General features: G+C 37.2%; 2 protein-coding genes across 4 annotated transcripts in view; both read right to left on the bottom strand.

Annotated features, from left to right (window-relative positions):
* Positions 1-22,038, bottom strand: part of LOC141905028 (AN1-type zinc finger protein 2A-like) — a 74,159-nt gene extending 52,121 nt beyond the window's left edge. For 2 of the 3 annotated variants that reach the window (XM_074793741.1, XM_074793739.1), the window contains exons 1-5: positions 21,984-22,038; positions 15,311-15,442; positions 11,535-11,577; positions 6,753-6,804; positions 6,020-6,154 (exon numbers count right to left, since the gene is read on the bottom strand). In XM_074793741.1, coding sequence (XP_074649842.1) covers positions 6,020-6,154; positions 6,753-6,804; positions 11,535-11,577; positions 15,311-15,365 — 285 coding nt within the window. In that variant the 5' untranslated portion in view covers positions 15,366-15,442; positions 21,984-22,038. Of the gene's footprint in view, positions 1-6,019; positions 6,155-6,752; positions 6,805-11,534; positions 11,578-15,310; positions 15,443-16,809; positions 16,907-21,983 lie in introns of all 3 variants that reach the window. The other variant, XM_074793740.1, reaches the window with a different exon arrangement.
* On the bottom strand, positions 1,557-5,774 carry LOC141905029 (uncharacterized). Its single transcript, XM_074793742.1, has 5 exons — positions 3,573-5,774; positions 3,234-3,461; positions 2,980-3,147; positions 2,768-2,891; positions 1,557-2,595 (listed from the first exon to the last, which is right to left on the bottom strand). The coding sequence occupies exons 2-4, from the start codon at positions 3,315-3,317 to the stop codon at positions 2,775-2,777; spliced, it is 369 nt and encodes a 122-aa protein (XP_074649843.1). The 5' UTR covers positions 3,318-3,461; positions 3,573-5,774; the 3' UTR covers positions 1,557-2,595; positions 2,768-2,774.
* Positions 22,039-23,154: the final 1,116 nt, after the last annotated feature.

The raw sequence follows: 23,154 nt of genomic DNA, 5'->3' as shown, positions 1-23,154 counted from the left end.
GGGTGACATACCCAGTGCCCTTGAGTTATTTGCGATGTGTGAGTACTAGATCTCGCTTATCACGGCGTCAGGTTTCTCATTTCTAGTTTTGCAGCACAAATGGTCAGCAACTACTATGTCTTGCGTGTTAATGGAATGGGGAGCTGCAACGCCGTTTTCTTCGCTGGTGGCGCTGATGATCAACTCGGTCTTGAAATAACCGGAAGTAACTTTGCTCGATTCAAATTGTCATTGAACCATGACAATAGCCTTATAAATACCACTTCACCAACAAAGAATTATGCCGACAGAATGTTGTGCGCCGTATTGAAGTGCAAGAGGTGGACATGCGTTCCCTAGGTCAGATTTCTTTATATTCAGAGCTTGGATAAAAGCCGTCAGACGTGGCGAAAAAAACTGGTCTCCATTGGCGCATTTGGTAGTTTGCTATCGTCATTTCGATGATGATGATTACATGGGCAACACTTCGTCAGGTAGGGTTCTCAATGTGATCATGATAACTTTTTGAACGACTATTCATACACATATTCTAAATCCAATTCTGTTGACTGTGACTCAAAAACTGCTAAAAATATTTCCAAACATTAGGTAAAAGTGCGTACAATTTGAATAATTACCATGGAAATGTGCCCTCTTTGAAAGTTATTGATCAGTTCTTTTTGATGCTGACGAAAATTAGGCAATACACACCAAACTTTGCTCTATCAACACAATTTGATATATCCGTGAGCAGAGTGACCAACATATGGGTAACTAACTGGGATCAATTTTATGTACCATCTGTGGGGCGAAATGGACTGGTGGCCACAACAGTGTTCACTATTTCTGTCCGAGTGATTTTCGTTTGAAGTTCCCGACAACAAGAGTAATCCTGGATGGAACAGAATTTCCCATAAAAAAGCCAAAAAAATCTTCTACTGCAACAAGCGACTTTTTCGCCTTACAAAAATTGAAATACTGGAAAGGTAGTAGTTGGTTCAACTCCAAGTGGACTTGTATTTTATATATCGCATGCATACGGAGGGTCAACAAGTGATCGCCAGATTATTGAAAGGAGTGACCTGGTAGAAATGTGCGACCCAGGAGATAGTATTATGGTGGACAAGGGCTTTAATATTCAGGATTTGTTTGTATCTTCAAATGTCAATGTTAATATTCCACAATTCTTTAAAAATAAAAACAGACTAGCAAATTCTACAGTAATCAAAGACAGGAAAATTGCAAGTAAGAGGGTTCATATTGAAAGACTCAAGGGACTTGGCAAAACATACAAGATTCTAGTGAATCCACTGAGTAATAATGAAGTTCCACTAGCTACTGCAATAGCCACAGTCTGATTCTATCTTTGTAATTTTAGGGTATGTATTGTCCCCAAAAACGCATGAAAATAGTAAGTTAAAATAAGTCTGTAATGGTTTATAGCTATATATGTATTTCCTTTTTCATGAAGTGCAATTATAAAATTTTATCAAATATAATATATTTCTGTTCAAAGTTAACACAAGGTTTTAAACAAAATAAAGTGCTTGATACATTAAAGAATGAATTTTGTTTAATTTGAGTCAACTAGGGGTCAAGGGACTCGATGCCTCAACAATCAGAAATTTCAATATGATGTGAAAAGAAAAAATCTGGTGACCCCAATTCCATACGAGGCGATGAATCCTAATGACTGTGGTAATTGTCAAGATATTAAGTCAAAACCGGTCAATATTTTCCTTAAAAAAAACCTACAAATGAGGACTGATGACAATTGGGTGACTGCGGACAATTGACTGATTGAAAAATCAGATGTTTGAGACCTCTCACAAATTTCAATGTAAGACTGAAAACCATTAGAAACTTAAGGTGTCTCGTAATTCAATTGGCAGGACATTAAAATACTGTATTTCTGTAATAACCTTATCTCAGGTGACAAGATTTTTCAAAAAGAATATTCAAAATAATTCTAATAAATTTGCATGTTGATGATTGCATCTCTATGAAAATCTGAATGAAACTGCAACAATTTATCTACCATATTCTGTATAAATACAATGTCCTTTTCTACACTTATCACTTGAATGTCTTTCATTGTAAATACAACTAAATTACATTTTGATTGCTCACTGCAATACAGCTGTCCCTGAATTTGGTAGTAATAATCATGGTTTTCCTTTAATTGCAAATTTCTGTTGGAGTCGTAATATAAATAAATCACTGTAGCTGGCATTACGAATTTATCCCTAGACGCATATGAGCATTTCACTTCTAAGATTAGATCAGCAGCGACCACTCGATCTGGTGAGGCAGCCAGAATAGATGATGCTGAGCAAACGAATAATCCGCATTCTTGTGTTTTACATCCTGTTAAGGCCTCATACTTTTCCACTGCAAATGATTCATATTTTTGTCCATGTAGTAGGATAGGTTTACATTTTAACCGAGTGGAACTAAGTTTAATTTGAATTTGTCTAGTCTCACTGTGCACTTTACAATTGTTCCAAAATTTGATGCTGTTATTCGAAGGCAACGTTCTTTTTTCCATTCTTTATTCAAAACTTGCCCACGAGTTCTCTTAATCTCCTTAGCCTAATCACTTGAAATTGTAGTAAGCTAAAAATAAACAAAAAATTTCCTGGAGTTTGATTTTTTTTTAAATTTACCCCATTAACCATAAATTTTCAAGCTACCCCAGAAGTTATCATCAATTCATTTTCATTCTAAAAGACATAGGCATACATATGCATGTTGTAATATAGGGCTAAAATGCTCTGCTTAATTTTACCTTTTCATCAATAAAAAATTTTTTGATAATCTCCATATAGTCGTGATCCATGACTACTGCATGGGGGTTTGCAGGATGGAAAAGCTGCATAATTGGCATTGAGCCTCCATTGGTTACCTGTAACCTACAAACATAATTTGGTAAATAGTTTATATCCGTACATGTATCATGATAATAGACAGACCTTTGTGATTGGTTGCAAAAATACCAACCTGATAACTAATTGCCATATTTCTGATATTAGATGTCACATGTTCCGGATCTCTGTCTTGTTGTTTTCTTGGATCAAAGTTAATTTTTGATGACTTGGCCGAGCTTTCTCTGTTTAATTTCAGAGGGGTTTCCTGGTGTGGCTTGACACGATGGAAAGTCTGTAAAACCTGGAAAAATAGTATGGTTCTCATAGAAAAAATGACATATTTTTAAATATAAATTCCTGCTCAGAAAGATTTCATATATTACTCACTTGCGTATATGTGACTTCCGTGATGAGATTATCTCCAAGTAAAAACTTACACACTGCGTACGACACCGTTGCTACATGCTGCATTCGCACTGGGCGTCAGTGACTACCCCTTCACCGTCTAAATGGTAAACCTTGTAAGATGTGGACTTCTTGTATTCTGCCCACACAATCAATGTAAGGTAGACAGATTTCCCAACCCCACTTGCCATACATAGAAATCTAAGAAACCTAAAAATAACAAATGAAAGCCCATTTTCTAGACCATGATTGGTTGGCAAAACCTGTTTAAATATTTTCACGAGTAATTTTGAGCTGCAGATTTAAATTCACACTATTTACCTCTGAGTGTAGAAATCTTTACACTTCTCATAGAGTGGCATATCAAACAGTGTAAGATATTCCTCGAGACGCTTTATTGTAAAATTTGGTATCGATGTAATCATTCCTTTATGTACGTCTTTAAAAAGTATTGGATATGGAATATCCATTTTATATTCCATTTCCAGATTAACAGGTACACTTGTCCTTCTGTAGAATTCTAATCTGTAAATAACAAAGATAGCCTTATTGTCACATAAACCAAACAGGAATCTTTCAGTTGAAGTGGGTGTAGGCTGGCCTTAGAGACCAGAGTAGACTAGAGTTAGGCCTAATAGTAATAACATTGTGACCGTCCATGGATTTTTTTAGCTACTCGAACTAAAGCCATCCAAAAACATATATTTATTGAATATCATTCTATCCACTGTAATCATGCACTTATTCTTTTTCTATCTAGTAAAAAATCGTTCTCTGTGCTTGTGCCGAAACCGGGAGTAAAATGCACGAAAATAGACAGACAATTCAATTCAATTCGGACATAAAAATAAAATATACATAAAAATTACCTCTCACAAAGCACCTTTTTTCTACCAGACACCCTTGCCCCGAACGTTTTCAGCTCGAATTTCAATTCTGGTAATGTCATTTCATTTATATCTTGTTTGGAATTCATTGACTCGTGGCAGCAGCATTTATTCACGATTACCTCGTGGAAGTAAGCCGTTAAAAAACTTGAAAATAACGAAGCAATACTGCAGCGCCATGTTGCGGTGAGACTGAGTTGCTTATCAGTGCCGCTTATCGCCGTCGGATTTTAGCTCCCCATTAGACGGTAGATTTAACTTAGCGATCACATCAACTGCAATCTCCTTGCAGTTTTCGTCCTTGGATGTCTGGGGCAGTTATTTACCATAAATCCATAAGTTACATTTACGCGAATACTGGTTATTCTCAATCGTTGCGTGTTTAAGGGAAGTTATGCTCTCTTTGAGGTTCTTATTTTCTTACGACTTTCACAATTTTTCAATCTATCTTCTTAAGGTGTAATTATAGTTTTTGATCGCTTAGATTTTTCAAGGCACCAGCTTAAATAAAGGGGAGTGATCCATGTCAGTGTCACTCACAGAAGATGCTGGACGTGGTCACTTTTTGTCACTATTGTCATTGCTATTTTCATTTTCATTACAACTATCGACTGTGTCTCCAGGAATATCGTGTCGCTGGTTCTGGACAAGGTTGCATGGAAAACATGTTTACTGCATCTCGATGACGTTATAGTTTTCAGTCCTGACCTGAAGAGTCACCTGGGACTTCTGAAGTAGTGTTTGCCTTTTTTCCCACCGAAAACTTGAAGTTGAAGCCACGTAAGTGCCATTCATTTCAACAACAAGTTGCATTCCTGGGCCATGTCGTGAGTGAAAATGGACTCCAGACGGATGTGCAGAAATGTGAACGTGTCAGGGATTGGCCGAAACCTTGTAATTTAACTGAGCCCCACAGATTCATCGGGCTAGTTTCATACTACTCAATGTTCATCAGAGATTACTCTAATATAGTGGCACTGCTGTACCAACTAACGAAGAAAGGTGTCATTTAAAAATGGACCACTGAGCATCAGATGGCCATTGAGAGTTTGAAACAAAGTCCGCTGAATCAGCCCATCCTCAGTTTTCCGGACTTCAGCCAGATGGCAAGTTCAGTCTTGAATAAACCCAATTTTAAATAAGCTTCTGGCCCAAGTGATATCCTAATTGTGTACCAAGGTTGAAATGATTCGGTCAACAATTGTGACCTCCAGGCTGTTAACATCGTTTTTCATGTTGGCCAACTGGTGGCCATAATTTGAATCGAATCAACCCAATTTTAAATAGGGTTCTGGGCCAAGTGATATCCTACTTTTGTACCAAGTTTGAAATGAATCGGTCAACAATTGCGGCCTGTGGACTGTTAACGTCGTTTTTCATGTTGGCCCCCTAGTGGCCATTACTTAAATCGAATCCACCCATTTCTAAATAGGGTTCTGGCCCAAGTGATGCCCTACTTGTGTACAAAGTTTGAAATGAATTGGTCACCAATTGCAGCGTCTAGGCTGTTAACAACGTGTTTAATGTTGGCCTTAATTTGAATCAAATCAACCCAATTTTAAATAGGGTTCTGGCCCAAGTGAAACCTACTTGTGTACTTAGTTTGAAATGAATCGGTCACCAATTGCGGCCTCTAGGCTGTAAACATCATTTGCGCGGGTAAATCTATATGCCCCCTCTCAATTAAAGTTGAACCGGGGGCATAAAAATGTGTCTCAAATTTTAAAAGTTTATTCATATAGCCCTGGCACCAGTTCCTCAGTTGTGAGTTAGAGTTAACGTTAGTTCATTTTCAATGATTTATCAGTGGAACTGGGCCATGGGGTTAACTAGATGACTAAAAACATAGCCAGTGGATATTTAGTGCATACTTTTATTTACCTTTCCCCTGCGCTCCTTAGCTGGATCCGACTGACAATCTGTGTCAATGTGTTGACTGACTTTATCATCTGCCAATTCACCTGGTTTCAAAGGTATTGGCTTATTGCAGAGGGGACATGTGGGTACTTGATTATCCTGCAAACGAATATTTTGTACTGCAGTTTCGGAAGTTTTTACTGTCACTTTATTGTCGTGGTTGATGAATTTTCTATTCACTTTAGTGATAATCTATTACTAACCCATAAGCCCTCCAGCCACATGTATCTGACCTCCCAATTACTCCTCATGCCAACCAAATCCACCCTGACACTTTTTTTGTGTGCTGTACAATGAGCTCATAAGCTTACGAGGTGAGGCGCTTATGATAAACTAGACTCCCTAAAGTCATCTAAAAACTGTAGGCCTACAGAAATCAACGAAATGCTCAAGTATTTGGAGTAAGAACATGACAGCTCTAAGCACTCACTTCAAATTGAAGTTTGGTTGAATTTTGGGGGCCAAAAGGTCATGATTGAGGAGGCCCACCTCATCAAATCTTATATCATATGAACGCCTCATGCATGAAGATAAACAGAAAATGAGCTATTCGGTATTGTGATAACCTCAGATTTTCCTTTGAATTTTCTGAGGAGTAATTGACACTACATAGTGAAATTCCTGAGTGCTAATGGGTTAAACAATGTTATCTATAACAAATCTACAATATATGTATCTATAATACATAAATACATACCTTTTTATACGATTCTGAGCATTGGTGCTCGTCATATCTTATGTGGTCTTTGCTGAAAATGTACCAAAGCAGTTTCATTAAACTAAGATTTAATTTCCTATTTTCGAATGAAAGGGTACAGAAAGAGCACTATCAAATTTTTCCATATCAATTCCAACACAAAGCTTTGATTCTGAGGTGCGACTCTTAAGTGTACTTAAACTCATTCATGTACATTAACTAAGTGTACATAATGGTCAGTTGCACAGTCAAAGGGCCATTCCTCTGGAAACCATGTCATTTAAATTGACTCTATTTGTATAGTTATAGGCTCAGTTTACGGAAATGAAAAGGAACTTCTAAAGTGTTGGAAATCTCATGTTGGTAACGCCGCATTGTTTGCAAGTTATGAACAATTGGACTAGAGCCAACCTGGAGACCGTAAATCGTATCGTAAATCGTCTGCAGTCCATCCAAAAAGTCACATAGAAAAAACTCAGAAGATATTAGGCATGTTCTCTCCCAATTTCAAAGACTTTTGTGATAGTAAAAATTCATTCTATTTTTCCCTGCATCAGTTTTGGGATTTTTTAGGTGTTTTTTCATAAGAATCGGGCCCGGGGGTAAGACATGGACCCCAGAAAAATTTGGACCCCGAGCCTGGTATAAGAAAACTTAGTTTTTTTAGAAAGTACGTAGTGTTTTGTAGTCCTGGTAAAAATTTCACAGTACAGTATTAATATTATTGAATAACATCATAATAACATCATCAAACATCATAACATCATCATAACATCATAATATCATCTTGATTCTGACAGGGCCAGTTTTTGGGCCGAAGATGTATCTAGGGTATTTACATGTGTAACCCAAATATCAAGACATTACATTGAAGCGTCTTCAAAACTTCCCAAAATAACTGGATTCCGTCTACAGATTGACGGACGGACGGACGGACGACGGACAAAAAGTAAACGCAATAGCCCGCTGGGACTAAAGTCCCAAGTGGGCTAAAAAGGCTACTTGTAAATTCGACAGCGACTGTTGTACAATTCTGCTCATGTTGTTTACGTTAGTAGATCAAGATGACATCACACTACATCGCTAAAATTCCCCCAAAACGGCATAAAACTACCAATTTACCCAATTTAGGCTTCATCAATAGCCTTCAAAAGCAGTTGCCACTTAGCTGCCATTATAACAGCCAACTTAATGCAGACCTAAGCCCGTGAATCATTTCACACTCCGAGGAGATAGCGGTTCACCTGAATTCAGCACTCCATTTCATACTAACAGGTTCAGTTGTGCTGAATCTAAAAATTGACAGGGGTTTGTGTGAATTTTTTTACAATATAGAGTGATAATGAAAATGCAGGAGACCCAGAGAAGTCAAAATGATACTTACACGAATCTGGGCCCCCTAACTTGAAAAAGACACATGCGCGCACACACGCACCATATGCCGTATAAAAGATTTCTTGGCGTCTGAGAAAAAAAACATCCATACCTGCAGGGCTCAGATTTTGAGGAGCGCAACCTTGTAGAAGTGCCATTCACAGAGCACTTAGATAACAGCGTCTTAAGAACAGCTGGCAGAAAATTGTAGAAACGAGAGAAATCCCACAATAAATTCAGCCAAAACGAGAAATTTGAATAGACGTGTATATATATTTTCGCAATGTTTCGCCTAAAGACTATTAGCCATCATCAGGTGTACATCATTCAGTATGCCTGATGATGGTTTAGTAGTCTTTAGCCGAAACATTGCACAAATATATTTACTCTTCTATTCAAATTTCTCGTTTTGGCTGAATTTATCGTGGGATTTCAATCATTATCATCATACACGGATATTGTGTATCTTCTCGTCTCAAAATTGTAGAAAATTTATTGATTTCTCAATAACTTGGTGTAAAATACATACATGCCAACATTAGGATTACCACTTTCAGTAGAAAGATAACCACACTCAAACATGGTGAATGGATAATAAGATAAAAACCCACTATCTACAGATTACAAGAATTTAAAAAAAAGAATTTATTTAATCAATCTAAAATATATAGAATACATGAATAGATCGAAACGTCGTGTATTCTATATATTTTAGATTGAATAAATAAATTCTTGTTTTTAAATTCTTTTAATCTGTAGATAGTGGTTTTTATCTTATTACCACTTTCAGTATTTTTGGTTAAAAATTCCATTTTTTTCCCCAGTAATTTGTATCCATTTTCAGTAACATTTTCTTTAGCAACATTCTCAGTATTTTAATATCTCAATCAGTATTTTCTTATTTTACCTTAAGAATCATCAGTACTCAGTTCATTAGATCAGTAGCATTTCGTAAAAGAATGGTCTGGACAGCTAGCAATAAAGCAAATTGGCTTCCTTTCTTGAAAAGGAAAAAACATGCAGAAATAGATGGCTGTCATTGTCTTTTTGACTCACCCAGTTTTTTAGTGGTAAGACGAGAAGATACACAATATCCTCGAATGATGATAACGAGAGAAATCCCACAATAACGAAGCAAAGATTGAAAAATTCTACATCAGAATGATTATATTTGAGGAGCGACGTTTTGGCTAACAACTGCTAGCCTTCATCCTGCGTACTGATGATGGCTAACAGTTGTTAGCCGAAACGTCGCTCCAAAAATATAATCATTCTGATGTAGAATTTTTCAATCTTTGCTTCGTTATTGAGGGATTTCTCTGGTTCTTTAGTGGTACTGGCATGTCTGAATAGTTACCCTTGCCCTTTCTTGACATATCAAACTTAACTTCACAAAATTTTTTATTTTCACAATCTTAAAAAGCGCCATCAAAGCTGCATCAGACTAATGGATCGGATATGTTCAAACAGGGAAAACAAACAGGACTTCACTAACAGTAAATTTTGAATTGAATTGAATGCAATTTTTCTCAAACCTCGGCCGATATTAGTTATGTGCAAACGAGATATCATCAAAACTTAACTATCATAAAGCTAAACTATCGTATTCGTGAATACAAAATTGTAGTTTTAAAATTTCTTGAGGTGAAAAAATCGTATTTTGCTGATTTAAACGTACTTCAACATTACTGACCATACTACCGTACTGACAATCTTTTTGAGTGAAAAAAAAAACGAAACGTAACGAATACGGACCAATCGTACGGGTTGGCATGTATGAAAATAGTTTTACTTCTTTAATGTCGGTTTGTCTAACGGCGAAACCCAGCGAAACCAAATTTTTTTAAACCTAAAGGTACCAGACCTGCCAACATTGAATTTTTCAAGATAGTAACATTTTTCAAATTTGCCAGTATTTTTTAGATTTTGCCAGTGACCCACTAGACTTGATGTGACCTTTGCCAGTAACATTTTCAATATGGCCAGTAACGAATTTTCGGATTAAAATCAGAATATAGAATATTAAAACTACTAAAGAAATTAATTTTAACGAAGAAGACGGAGAACCCTCCGAATTTTCCAGATTTGACAAAACGTCGTGAACTTCGTCCGCCATTGGCAACATTCATGACAATTTGAGCGATGAAAATTACTCGTTGTAAATGAAAATTCGCTAGACTGGTTCCCAGTATTACTTGTTGTAACCGAAAATTCGCTAGACTGGTTCCCGGCTGTATGGAAACTTCGTGACAATTACTCAAATAAAAACCAAATTTCCCCGTAATAAATGTTAATAAACCATTAAAATACCGATTATGTACTGCAAAATTACCTTTATTGACATAATATAAGGAGATTTTTATTGAGGCCGTATTTATTTGCTCATTCGCGTAACATCGGAACGATATCGGAAAAAAGCGTATTCCATTGCCTGTGCCAGTAACGCCGTATTACCGCGGGTAGCACCGGAACGGAATAAGGCAAAAACGTAACGGTTGGCAGGTGTGAGGTACTGACAGTCAAATTTCTGGCAAAATACCGAAATTCCGTTCTATGCATTAGACCAATGAAGGGTCTGCCACCAGGGCTTGTTTTGGAGTGAGCTTCAACAGGAGGCAATCAAAACCTAGCAAGCAAGGATCCTTCGATGCTTCGCACGAGGGTACATGGTTTCTGGGTGAGACAAATTGCCATAAAAAACAAACAAAACTGTTTTCAGATGTGCAATTTTGACATGACATTTTAAAGCTGCAAGTTGCAATGTCAAACTAAAATCACTGCCATTACCAATCATACACGGAGAAAGTGTGAAACATCCATATTTGTAAACCGAATTTGCTCTTAATGGTATCACAAAGAGTTGACTTCTCTTAGAGAACAGCATCTGACATCCCGCAATAATTAGAAAAAGTACAAATTGGGGATGATGTTCAAGCATATAACAACTCACTAAGGTTGAATTAGAAACGTGCATAAACGAATGTTTATATAGCCACAGCCAAAAGTTCAGGGTCAATAGATAAGCTACACACTCTTGATGACATTGTCGGTTAATCCACCAATCGAAACTAAGCCAAATTTTTCTCAGAGATTGAAAACAGTAGCCCTTGATTGTATCAGTACTGTAGCTCAGTGGATAAAATGTTTGAAAATTTATGTTAAGCGTATTTACCGTATTCAACCTTAAATATTAACACTCTAATCGTTTCTAATTTCATGGTTGTATAAACTTATAGGCCTACTCAGATATATAAATTAGGAGACATAAAGTTTCAATAAGGAAATACTTGTATTGGTTTCTGTTTGTGGTAGCCTGTCGCAGTTCCAAATAGAAAGCCTGTTCTGCTTAACTGAAAAATCCTCCCAAAAAAGCAGATTGATACCTGCAGAACTAATACTGGTACGTACCAAAATATTTTTGAGCAAGCGTCACACGTAAAAGGAAGAAAATCTGTAAAGAGAAGACAATAAAGGTTGGAGGTTAAACAAAAATAAACAAAATGCGGAGACCTTCATGACAAAGAAAATTTATTCTGTGTTTAAAGGTCTACAACAATCTTTACGCCGAGTGATGGCATGTTTCACTGCGCAATGATTCTTCGTGCATTTCATCAAAGTCAGGCTTGAATTACTAAGTGTGGACTTTTAGGGAAGGATTCAAATTAGGCAACTAGAAATGTGCTGCTATGAAGCATGCTCATGAAACAGCTTGAAGAGTAGGTCCCTTTATAATCACTCAATTCTAGGGATTCAAATAACTCAGCTGCAGAACTGACAGCAGCTCCAAAAAGAAAGATCTGGCTAGAGTCATAATTCAGTTCAAGGAGTGTGCTGTGGGCCCAAAAAGAATGCGACATATTTAGGCCTATGTCATTTGTTTAATAGCCAGAATCGAGACTAGGGGTCCAGGGACACAATGTCCATTTGAAAAGTGGTTTCAAATGCTCATCAATGGAACAATTTCAATATTCAACACCCCTGTCGACAGGAATTACCAAGGACAGCACACACAACTCGGATTTCAGTATTATAAGAGTGCATTTATCTGCTTACCAAAATTATATTTATACCACGAACAACAATACTCACAGACATGCACACTCATCATCACTACAGCCATGATAATACTGATATAATACAAGTACAAATATAGCAATAACGGGTTTTCTAGAGTACAACTGCATTCGCACTATCTTAGAACATTGACTGGGCATTGTTTTGTCGCTCGATCGTATGGAAAGTCACCACATTAAATCAGTCGAATAACACAGGCTTCATTTGGGATACTGCAAAAATTATAGAAACAGGGAGTACTTGTTACGTAATCCAAAACATATTTGGAAATCCAATTGTGATGTTAAATTACTTCCAAATTCTCAATTTTTGACTCAAATTGTATCCTAGATAATTGAGTTAGAGGCTTTTTGGCACTGTAAATACATAAATTCATGTTTGATACTATATCAAATAATCATATGTTTACTGTTTATTAACATTTTTCATATTTGTATATCATCTAATGTTTAAAATCATTATGGAGCAATAAAGGTATTTTGAATTTGAATTGTCTTAGATCATCTTCACTTGCCTGGTTTTGATTGCTTCTTGCCAAAGCTCATGCTTAAACAAAGCCTGGCCACATACCCTTCATAAGTCTATACAGGATATCATCAAATTCAAGTTCTGGAATTTCTCGTTCGATGGCGCAAGTGAGAACCGGAAATTGGAATCTAGATCCACCATGTTCTAGTTCATTTGCGATAAAAATCTTGGACTACTATCGTATCCATAATGAAAATAAGTACCAGGACTCAAACCGCAAAAATCAAAATTGGGCCGTCATGTGCTGGCAACCAGTCTTTACATCATCAGCTGTCACCAAATGTTTTTTAATAACTATAGGACATTTATAATGATTTCTGGCCTTTGCAATGGGGTTTTATCGTATCCAACGTAACGATAGGATATCATATTTTGAAGGATTAATCATGTCGAAACATAGAAAGTAAATAAAACGCTCATTAAAAACATGAAGCAAGAGATCTTTATTGCAAATGAACTAAAACATCGCAGATTTAGGTTCCAATTTCCGGTTCTGAGTAGCGCAATCAAACGAGTAATTCCAGAACTTGAAATTTGTCGATATCCCGTATCATTACTTCCCAAGATTTCTTTTGTGGTCAGTTTGCCACTCAGAATCCACACGTCTAGGTATTAAGCAAATCAGATGCGTTGTTTTACACTGGGAGGTTCGCTCTATCAATGCCAAGCATCTATGTCACTAGTGGCTACTAAGTGGCAACCTGTCCACCCAAAAAATCTTAGACCAGAGTAACACACCAATTAGCTATGCAGTCAGGGTTTGTGTTGGTCTGAGCTTCGGCAGGAGGCAATAAAACCCCTGCAAGTGAGGATGCTTAAAGTAAAGGTACTCAAGTTAGTGAAAAGATGTAACAATGATAGCATAATTAGGGTTTTCTGACTTTCGTCTAAAACCCTCTTGTAATTCTGTTGATTGTAATTATTATTATTTACATATTTTCCACCTACTAAACGGAATGTAGAATTCTGATAGAAATATATTAGACTTTCTCTATTTTAAACTTAAAATTACTTTCAGACTGCTAACACCGGCGGAAATATATTACGCCGGTGATCAGCTATTGGTATGTCCCTTCAGGTGTTCCGTACTCCTGCATACGGTATACCTGAATGCGCCGCTGAAACGATAATACGTCCAAGAAATGCTCCGATATCGGGTCCAAGTCCAAGAGCCGGCGTTTGCGTGTCCGACAGGTTTAAAGGCATTTGTTCGTTGTTACCTCTTATATATTATTGATTTCCTGTTATTCCGGTTATTTCATTTAAATATAATGCTGATCTGTGCATGTAAACAAAAGCGCCAATAAATACACTTTGAATTGATCGAGTTTAAATCAAGGTCATTGAGTCTCAGGTGGCTACTAGAATTACGTTCGACTACATTCAGAGAGACTTTTACTTCAACTTTTAAGCACAGCAGAGCGGGGAAACAAGGTATCAATTTCTTTTAGCCTAGCGTAAGTACTACATTTCAACAAACTAGTCAGAAAACCCGTTATCGCTGCTTTGCAGCTAACCTATATTTAGCAAATACATCATTGAGCGCAGAGGTTAGATTCTAAAAATTGTAGGTGCTCTAGGCTACTAATTGAGCACCTAGATTTGGTTAGGTGCTCAACTGGAATGTGACGAAATGAGCGCCGTTGGCGCGGGGGTCCTAAGGCTCTCCCCCAGAAAAATTTTGAACTCTAGGGGCTTGGAAGCGATTACGCGCCTCAAAATCTAACCCCTGGAGCGCTCAGCGCTGCATAGCTTAAAAAACAGGTGTTGAAAGACGAAACAACACTGACAAAATACTGAACACAAAATAACTGTTGATAAGATGAATAGCTGTTAGCATTCCACTGCTAATTGTAGGCCCACTATTGACTATCGAGTCAATTTTGTTATCATGGCTCAGAATTCCATTCAAGACCGTACTAAATAGAGTGACCGTAACACCGTACACAACAGCCCACAGACGTATGAAGATACAGAGAAACCGTATGGGGTTGGCAGGTCTGTGTCTGACACCTAGTTCTCACGACACTTCATACTCATGATTCTGTATAGGCCTATAAAGACTAGGCCATCCCAAAATAATTGTCTGTTTGCCTTAACACTGACTCAAGTTTTCAGGATGAGTCGGTAGGTAGGTAGAAATATTCTTTTTGCAAAACTTCAGGCCAAAAAAAGATTTATCACCTTTTCTGTATGGCAACAATATCAAAAATAAAATTTATTTCAATGAAAGCTTTCACTCTGTACCTCTGAAGTCGGGTCGGTCGGCTAACGGCAAACAGACCATTATTTTGGGATGGCCCTATGTAAAAGATAATCATTCTCATTCCGGGATGCAATATAGGCCTAAGGTTAAACTGCCTTGTTGTTCCTGATGGATGGAATCCTGTACCGCTGGTGTATATGCTTGTTCCTCAGCCAGCCTGCCTATATTACATATTAGAGATGGTGGAGAACCCGGGCATCGATCCCGGTACCTCTCGCAGAACTGAGTAGGCCTATGCGATAAATTCACTATACAACATTGCCAAATTGGCAAATAGCATTGGCAAATTATTTACTTCCCATTATTTTTTGCTTACCAAGTTGTTTACAAGATTGTTTGTGACAGTTCTGTCCTAATTCGGGAAGCTCCATAGGACGCGTTGCTGTCAGATCACCTAGGCCCTAACTCATTTACACCTTCTCTGCAACGCAATTTGGTTGATGTTTGCCTGTAAATGGAATGAAGAGATTCCGAGCTCAGACCACTAGGCCTATTCCAAAATCATCTATATCCTATATAAACTAGGGTTCCAGGGACACCATGCCCACTTGGTAAGTGGTTTCAGATGCTCAACAATCTAACAATTTCAATATTCAATGCCCCATCCAATGACCTTGAAGAAATCTAATGACCTTGAAATTCACCACAATCATAGCACATGTCAGCAGCTACAACTTTGCAATTGATCATGGTAACAAAATATGCCTAGGTACCAATATAATAAGGAAATACTAAGTAATTCTACTCTTCAACGCCCCCCTAGTGACCATATAGAATAATTTACGTCCTTGAAACTTACCACAATCATAGACCATGTCATAAGCTACAACTTTCCAATTGATTGTGGCAGGCCTATCCAAAATATGCATAGATACGAATATAGACCTAATATAGAAATACTTCGTTATTGTATTGTTCAACGCCCCCTGGTGGCCATATACAAAAACCGATGGGCTTGAAACTCATCACAATCATAGAACTTGTCATGTGCTACAACTTTGCAATTGACTGTGATAACAAAATATGCTTAAGTATCAATATAACGTGGGAAAACCTTTTTCCACCTACGAATGAGTACTGATGACACCAAGATGGCCGCCAATTGCGTCATAATTGCCTGATCAAAAATACTTGTCTCGGGTAGGCCCCTATAAAAGATCTATTTTCAAAGAATACCCATCACAAATTGCAATGAGAAATGCCAAACCAGTAGGAAACTACAGGAATCAGAATTCGGGCCAAAATTCACATTTTGAGCACTAAAAAGGTCATAGGACAACGATCTTGCGTCCGATCGACCGAATTTTTCTTAAGGTGATGGGCCCTTGGGGGATTCAAATATATACGAAAGGTCAAGGTAATTGATTTCAGGGCCTTCAAAATTTCCCTCATAAAGTTCAAAAATGTGTAAAAAGTGCCGATTTTGGCGAACAACAATGGCTGCCAGTCGGCCATCTTGAATCTGACAGGGCCAGTTTTTGGGCAGAAGATGTGTCTAGGGTAGATACATGTATAAACAAAATATCAAGACATAAATAACCTTGAAGCATCTTTCCAAAATAACTGGATTCTGTCTATGGACAGACGGACGAACGAAAAGTGAACGCAAAAGTCCGCTGGGACTGAGTCCCAAGTGGACTAAAAATGGGGAAGAATCTCCCGTTTTTCTGACTCCCCCTCTGCCCTTGTACCACCTTTGTACCAAATTCACCGACCTCCTCATAGGTACATACCATGGTACCCATGACCATCCCCCCCCCAATTATATTGAAAGAACACGTACAAATCAAAACAAAATATAAAAAATATAAATACCTGATTTCAACAAATGCGTGTAAGATTGATGCTGGTACCTGGTAGGCCTATGGGGAATTCCCAGTTGAAGTCTACTGCAAGTCACTTGAACAAGACACTAAAAGCCGATAAAACGCCAGTATCGGCTATTTTCATTTGAGTGCATAAAGTATGTACCAAGATTGATTAATACCCCCTCCCTCCAAAGTACCTTTTTTGCTGACCCCCTCCCCATGTACCACTTTGTTCCAAAATTCAGTAACCCCCTTCCCCAATTAGAGGTACGTAATTTTTGGACGCTCCCTCAGACGTTTCACAAATTGACAGTGTCACACAGTCAGATGGAATAATAGGATATATAACTGTTATATATAACTGTTATCACAAGTAGGCCTAAGTGCCATAGAAAATAAAAGTTTTAATTTTCGATTGAAAAACGATATTTGTTTGAAAAACGATGTTTGTCAGTATTTTGTGGGGTCGCCGTGTGTGGAGCTAGCGGCCATCATCTTTTGAACAGCCTCAGAGGTACCCGTGCGGTTGGTCTGACGGACCAATAATTAACAAGGTGGTTTTTCTGATTCCTTCAAATTTGCATAGAAAAGTTTTGGAAGGGGGTTAGTTTAGGATTCATTTTTCTCGTAATTTTATTAAACAAGTCAATGGTATACAAAATAGATACATGCTAAGGTCCAGAGGACATTACAAGCAATTACAGAGGTCATTACTGACAGGCCTCGAAATTAACGGTGGCAGTGGCGGCATTTGCCACTGGCTACACAACCACTGCTGCCGGTTGGTCTCCTTACCGGCGGCAATGAAATGCTGTCGGTGAATTTATTTCTATTATTGCCGTAGGTGATATAAATAACCCACGGCACACCTGGTTCACAATATAGGTCAGCCGTCAATCACCCGCAGTTCTTGACGCTGCATTATAACATATAAATTAGCGCTGCCACTTGACCTATTTATCTAACTTCAGTCAGAGCTCCACCCAAATTTACTGATAAACAATGCCCAGCATACATCTATAAGAAATACGGGCAGCGTCAGCAGTGAGCCGCGCATGTGTCTGTCTATATAGGTTTCAATAATCGCATGCATAGAATAGTCACGGCAATGAATAAACACATTTGCTTGGCGACTATTGAGCTTAGTGTTTTTCTTATGTTTTTTAAGGCTAAAAACTGCCATCGGCTTAAATTCAGTATTGCATTATCCCCTTCAAATTTAGTTTGGATTGGTTTACCTTTTATTAATTTTATGATTTTTTACTAGGCCTACCCCTAATTTGTATCACATCTAACTAAAATAAGTATCTATGTTGTTCTGGATTCTCTCACTCTTTCTATTTAATCAATAACTGACATTGTAAGTACCCCTAGCATGACTTTAATTAGTTTTTAGTTTGTAACTCTTTTATTCCTTTTATTCTACCCCTAAGCATTTTTTGCCGTTGGTTTTTCAACTTACGGAGGCAAATTGGGATTCTAAAATGCTGATGGTCTTTGGTAAAATGCTCTGGGTTGCTTTAGCAACCCGGAGCATTTTGAAATGCTCTTGCTCCAGGTCCGATTTTCCCAAATTCGAGGCCTTACAATTTTTGCTGCCATAGCAATTGCAGTACAGGATATATTGGGGGTCTCCGGCACATTTAATCGCGATTTTGAGTGGTGAAACGTTATCAAATGGCCTCCAAGTAGACATATTTAAATATAGGATGTTTTGAACAGTTTAAAAGAGATTTCATCGAAATCCTTTGGATATTTGAGGAGTTACAGCAGTTTTAAATCGAAGTGTCTGTATAGGAGTTTCCACCCTTTTTCTTTTTATATAATAGCCTATAGTACCAGGGATAATGGGTGATCTAAGCTACAGTTCACCCACAAACTTATGATACGAGCTCCTGTGTCCCAAGCCAATCGGCGAGTGCCTTAGTCTGAATACCAGTCGTTGTTACGGTTCCGTACAACGTCTGACGCTAAAGTATCATATAGAGGTTAACTCCTGTTAATTGCAATGCAACAACTGATTTTAGTGTCAAATCAAACCTTTGTACTAAAATAAAAAAATTAGTTAGCTTGTTGACTTTGAAAACATATCTTATAATAAATTTTTTGATGATTTAAATCGCGAACCGGGGAATTTATTGATTTGATTTGAATTGATTGCCACTATCGGGATTTCCAATACCGACTAAATTAATAAAATGTGAAAATTCAATAGGCCTATGTCTCTCTAAAATTACTCTAAATGTTGTTTTTTGTTGATAAAACCACAGGGACTTGTCACGATTGATAATGGATGAGACCAATGATGGGGGTACCAGTATCCTTGCAACTGTATAATAAAATAACAAGGGTGGCAACAAATTTTCAATCTGACAATGACTTCTCCACTTCAATCGACTGTAATCAAAAATTGGAAAATTCGCGTTTGCAAAGCTGGAAGATCGTATGGATTAACGAAACAACCGCAATATTTAGAAAATATAGAATGTTTTGCGCATTTGAAGCCCTAGACCATCAAAATCGGTAAAGGATTTCGTGTCGAAATCAACGTTTTAAATTTCGAAATCGGCAAAAACCGGCGTCATAGCATTTTCGGTCCAGGCGAATTCGGCCCTAATTTCGCGATCAAAGACATATAATTCAGGAACTATTCATCGGAAGTTAACGGGATTAGTTTCGTTAGAAGCAGGAAGCTATTAGCTTTCATATCATGCCTGGATTATTAAAATCGGACGAGAAATAACAAATTAGTAAGCGACTGAAGTTGAGTAGTTTGTGAGCGTCGTTAGCCCCCTTGTTATGTTATATATAGGCGACTAGGCCTATACATTGGATTAGGCTAACAGATTATCGTTTTTACATTACCTACAACTCTGATACGAGCCTTAGTTAGTTACCTAATCGTTGGTGGTAAGCTTTTTATAATCGGATGGGCTTATACCAACGTTAGGGATGACAAGGACCAAAACGCGGTTGAAAAAAGTAACACTTCAAAAATATACTTTCTATTCACTTCAGTCCACAATTAATGGATTAATTCACAAACTAACACAGGTACCTTTCGAAATAATCCAATTTTATGTATGTTTCGAGTGATTAATCAACATTATTTTGAGAAATTAATTAATTTCTCCACAAATTTCGCCATTGTTGCCATTTCTCTGTATTGCACATGTGGCATGATAAGACAAGGGGACCTGCAAGGATTTATATAAAACTTCCAAGACGAAACGACAATTTTCATTTTTGATGGTTTTCCAACTTTTATTTCAAATCTTCGTTTTTTCCATAACAAATAATGAAATCGTAAATTTCTGGTAAAAGAAAAATGGGAATAAGTGTTGATTTCTTAATTCTTTTAATTTCGTCGTTTCGCTTCGTTAGTTTGTGCTGTTGTCCTGGCCTCAGTCCACAGGTGCCAGCACCTCCAGTAATTTTCAAAATGGCAGCTGTTGACTGGACGGAAATTTACTCTCACTTTTCGGCCGATTTGCACATGGATTAAGATCGTCAGGTGAGGTGTTATAGGTCGCTCCTACTAAAAGCCGACCAGCGCCGACTAGCGCCGACCAGCGCCGACCAGCGCCCACTAGCGCCGACCAGCGCCCACTAGCGCCGACCAGCGCCGTCCAAGCGCCGTCCAAGCCCCGATTTCCTAGACAATTCGTTAAAAATGTATGCTGCTGTCTTACCTATGACTACATGCAAAATTAGATTCAAATGGTTATATTTACTTGGATTGCATTGTGTTCGTGTTTATTTTTTACTGAGTTTTCATGTCCAAGACAATATTCGTTAAAATGTATTCTGCTGTCTGATGTACTTTTAGATTTATAATTTCATATGGCAAAATTAAATTGAAATTGGTATATTGATCAGGTTTATTTTTTCATGTTAAGCTTGCATTAAATATGACTGGGATTTCATATACTATCGTTATTTGAAATAAAATAAAATGCAAACAACTTAAAATCTTTCTTTCTTTTTCATGTATGTTTATGTGTATATCATACATCTCGTATGATATTTGCCTAATAGATTTTTACGCAAGACTACTCTCGTCACGTACACGCGCTAAAATTAATAAGGACGTTCATAACAGCTTTGATCATTGGTCCAGGGGAAGTAGCATGTGAACTGAAGTCAAGAACGCACTTCTCAATTAAATAAAAGAAAGGAATTACTGATGAAAGGAATAAAATAACTGTGATCATCCACTAATTAGATGTGTGCAATCATTCGACACACGCAACTTTAAGATATAATTACTTAAACCGTTTGAATTTTACTGGGCTTGTCATCAAAAACCAATTTAGTAATTCTTTTGATCTGTTAAAACAATGACCCGTTGACCAATTGACTTTAAGATCAATGGACATAAAATAAACTTATAAATATATCAATTCCATTGACTAATTACATTGGTTTTTAATTAGTCATCCCTGAATTGTATATAAACTGAGAAATATAGTGAATATAAGCCTGAATGTAAATTGTTAACATGTAAATTTGTATATTGGTATATTTCTGTTATTTAATTCAATGAAAAAAGTTAAATAAGTATTTCTTTGCAAATGTATTGTAGCTCTAAGTATCTTGTTTTTGACTTTTGATGCCGACACACTAGTTTAAACGATCAATCGAGTTAATCGTGTTAAATAGATAAAAGTAAAAAGATAAAAATAAAAGTTATTATTTCAATTTAAGAATTTGTTATCCGTTTTGGTAAGCGTATCTGGTCGGCGCTTTTGATAGCTGGTCGGCGCTGGTCGGCGCTAGTCGGCGCTGGTCGGCTTTTAGTAGGAGCCTTATAGGTATCAGACAAACTACGAATCCGTTGTGCGTCGATTACAACAAAAATTAGACAGATATCTTAAGAGACAATGAAATGCCAGGCAAATTACTCGTCAGTCAAATTGGCTGACGAAGATTTCATACAAAAATGACCTTCCCATTCCTGACTGTGGTTTGTGAAAATATCCGATCGTGAAACTAAACCACAGACAGGTTACTGACTAATACGAGCCCCTGCCCTGCTGTGGTGGTGATATATGTCACTGATTTGAAACTATTGAGAAAAAATCGTGTCTTAGTGTCTGTGATAAACACTAATGTCTATTTCAACTTGGCTTGAGAGCACATCAATATTGGCCTAGCTCAGTCAGTTTTGGTAGTACATACCTGAAACAAGTCTTATTAGGCCAAGGACCAGGAAGCACTGGCAGTGTGTTACGAGTATTGTGTTAATATGAAGTATGTAATCTAACCATCGGGCTTTGACGTATGGGATCTAACCTTTGGTTTAAAGCAATAAACTGTAGACTGGTTGCCAGTCCCATTCGATATGGGACAGAGGCGTTTTTGTTACGCCCCAAGTGAGAATACAACCCAAGTTGAAATATAGTTGCATCTAAAATCCGGCAAAAGGTAGAAAGTTTCTTTTGTCCAATGTCGTATAGCGCCGCCGCGGTCGAAAATCGAACTAATCTGTCAAGTCGATAATTTTCTAAGTGAGAAGACGCCGCTTTCAGTTCGCGGTACACTGTACGTACAGTTTTTCGATACACTGCTGTTCGACAAATTTGGTTAGAAGTTGGAGTTCACAGCGCGCTATTCAGTTTTCAGAAGTAGAGGGCTAAAAATAACATCATTCGTAAGATCTCAGATTGAATATTTTCATCAGATTCAGAGCCCAGTTCATTGTATAAAATGTGTTATTTCATGTATTAGACAGTTACTTCTATTACTCTGACAGGAGTTTTTATGTCATAATTTTTTTACCTCATGTGTAACTCAATTATAGCAGAGTTAATAGTTTAATTATCAATTATTAATTTATAAATAAATTAGTATTATTAATTTAATTATTGGATTGATTATTATTAAGAGATATGACATTATAAACATATATATAATGCACAGATATGGATGTTATATATAATGCAAAGATATGGATGTTATAATGATAATGTATTTCTACTCGCATAGAAATGAGACTAAAGTTTTCCTGTTTGGATATTCTAAAAGCTTATAAGTCCTTTGCCAAGGATATGAATGGTTTGTGATGATATTATGTTAACTAAATTCATTTGTTGGTTGAACGATTTCAATTAATATCGCAATATTTAGCATTCGTGATATAATTAATATGATAGAGATATGGCCATTTGTCTATTGTTTATGTTAGCAAAAGATTGCATTTGATATAGAAGGCTTTAAAATGTTTTGATGTATGGTTGAGATTTTCAAAATAAATGTTATGCTTACATGAGATAATTGGAACTAGATGTTTTATTTCATTTTTATCAAGTATCGATGGATGAGAAGTCTTTCGACGATGTGCAGTTAGCCC

The sequence above is a fragment of the Tubulanus polymorphus genome, chromosome 5 (genome assembly GCF_964204645.1).
Source record: "Tubulanus polymorphus chromosome 5, tnTubPoly1.2, whole genome shotgun sequence".
NCBI classification, from domain to species: Eukaryota; Metazoa; Nemertea; class Palaeonemertea; order Tubulaniformes; family Tubulanidae; genus Tubulanus; species Tubulanus polymorphus.
The sequence above is the reverse complement of the archived record's forward strand: the minus strand, read 5'-3'. Positions and strand labels throughout refer to the sequence as shown.

Coding starts and splice junctions, on each gene's coding strand:
- LOC141905029 (XM_074793742.1), bottom strand. CDS start 3,317: ATGCAGCATGTAGCAACGGTGTCGTACGCAGTGTGTAAGTTTTTACTT. Junction 3,148..3,233: donor CGGAAGTCACATATACGCAA/GTGAGTAATATA, acceptor CTATTTTTCCAG/GTTTTACAGACTTTCCATCG. Junction 2,892..2,979: donor ATATGGCAATTAGTTATCAG/GTTGGTATTTTT, acceptor TTATGTTTGTAG/GTTACAGGTAACCAATGGAG.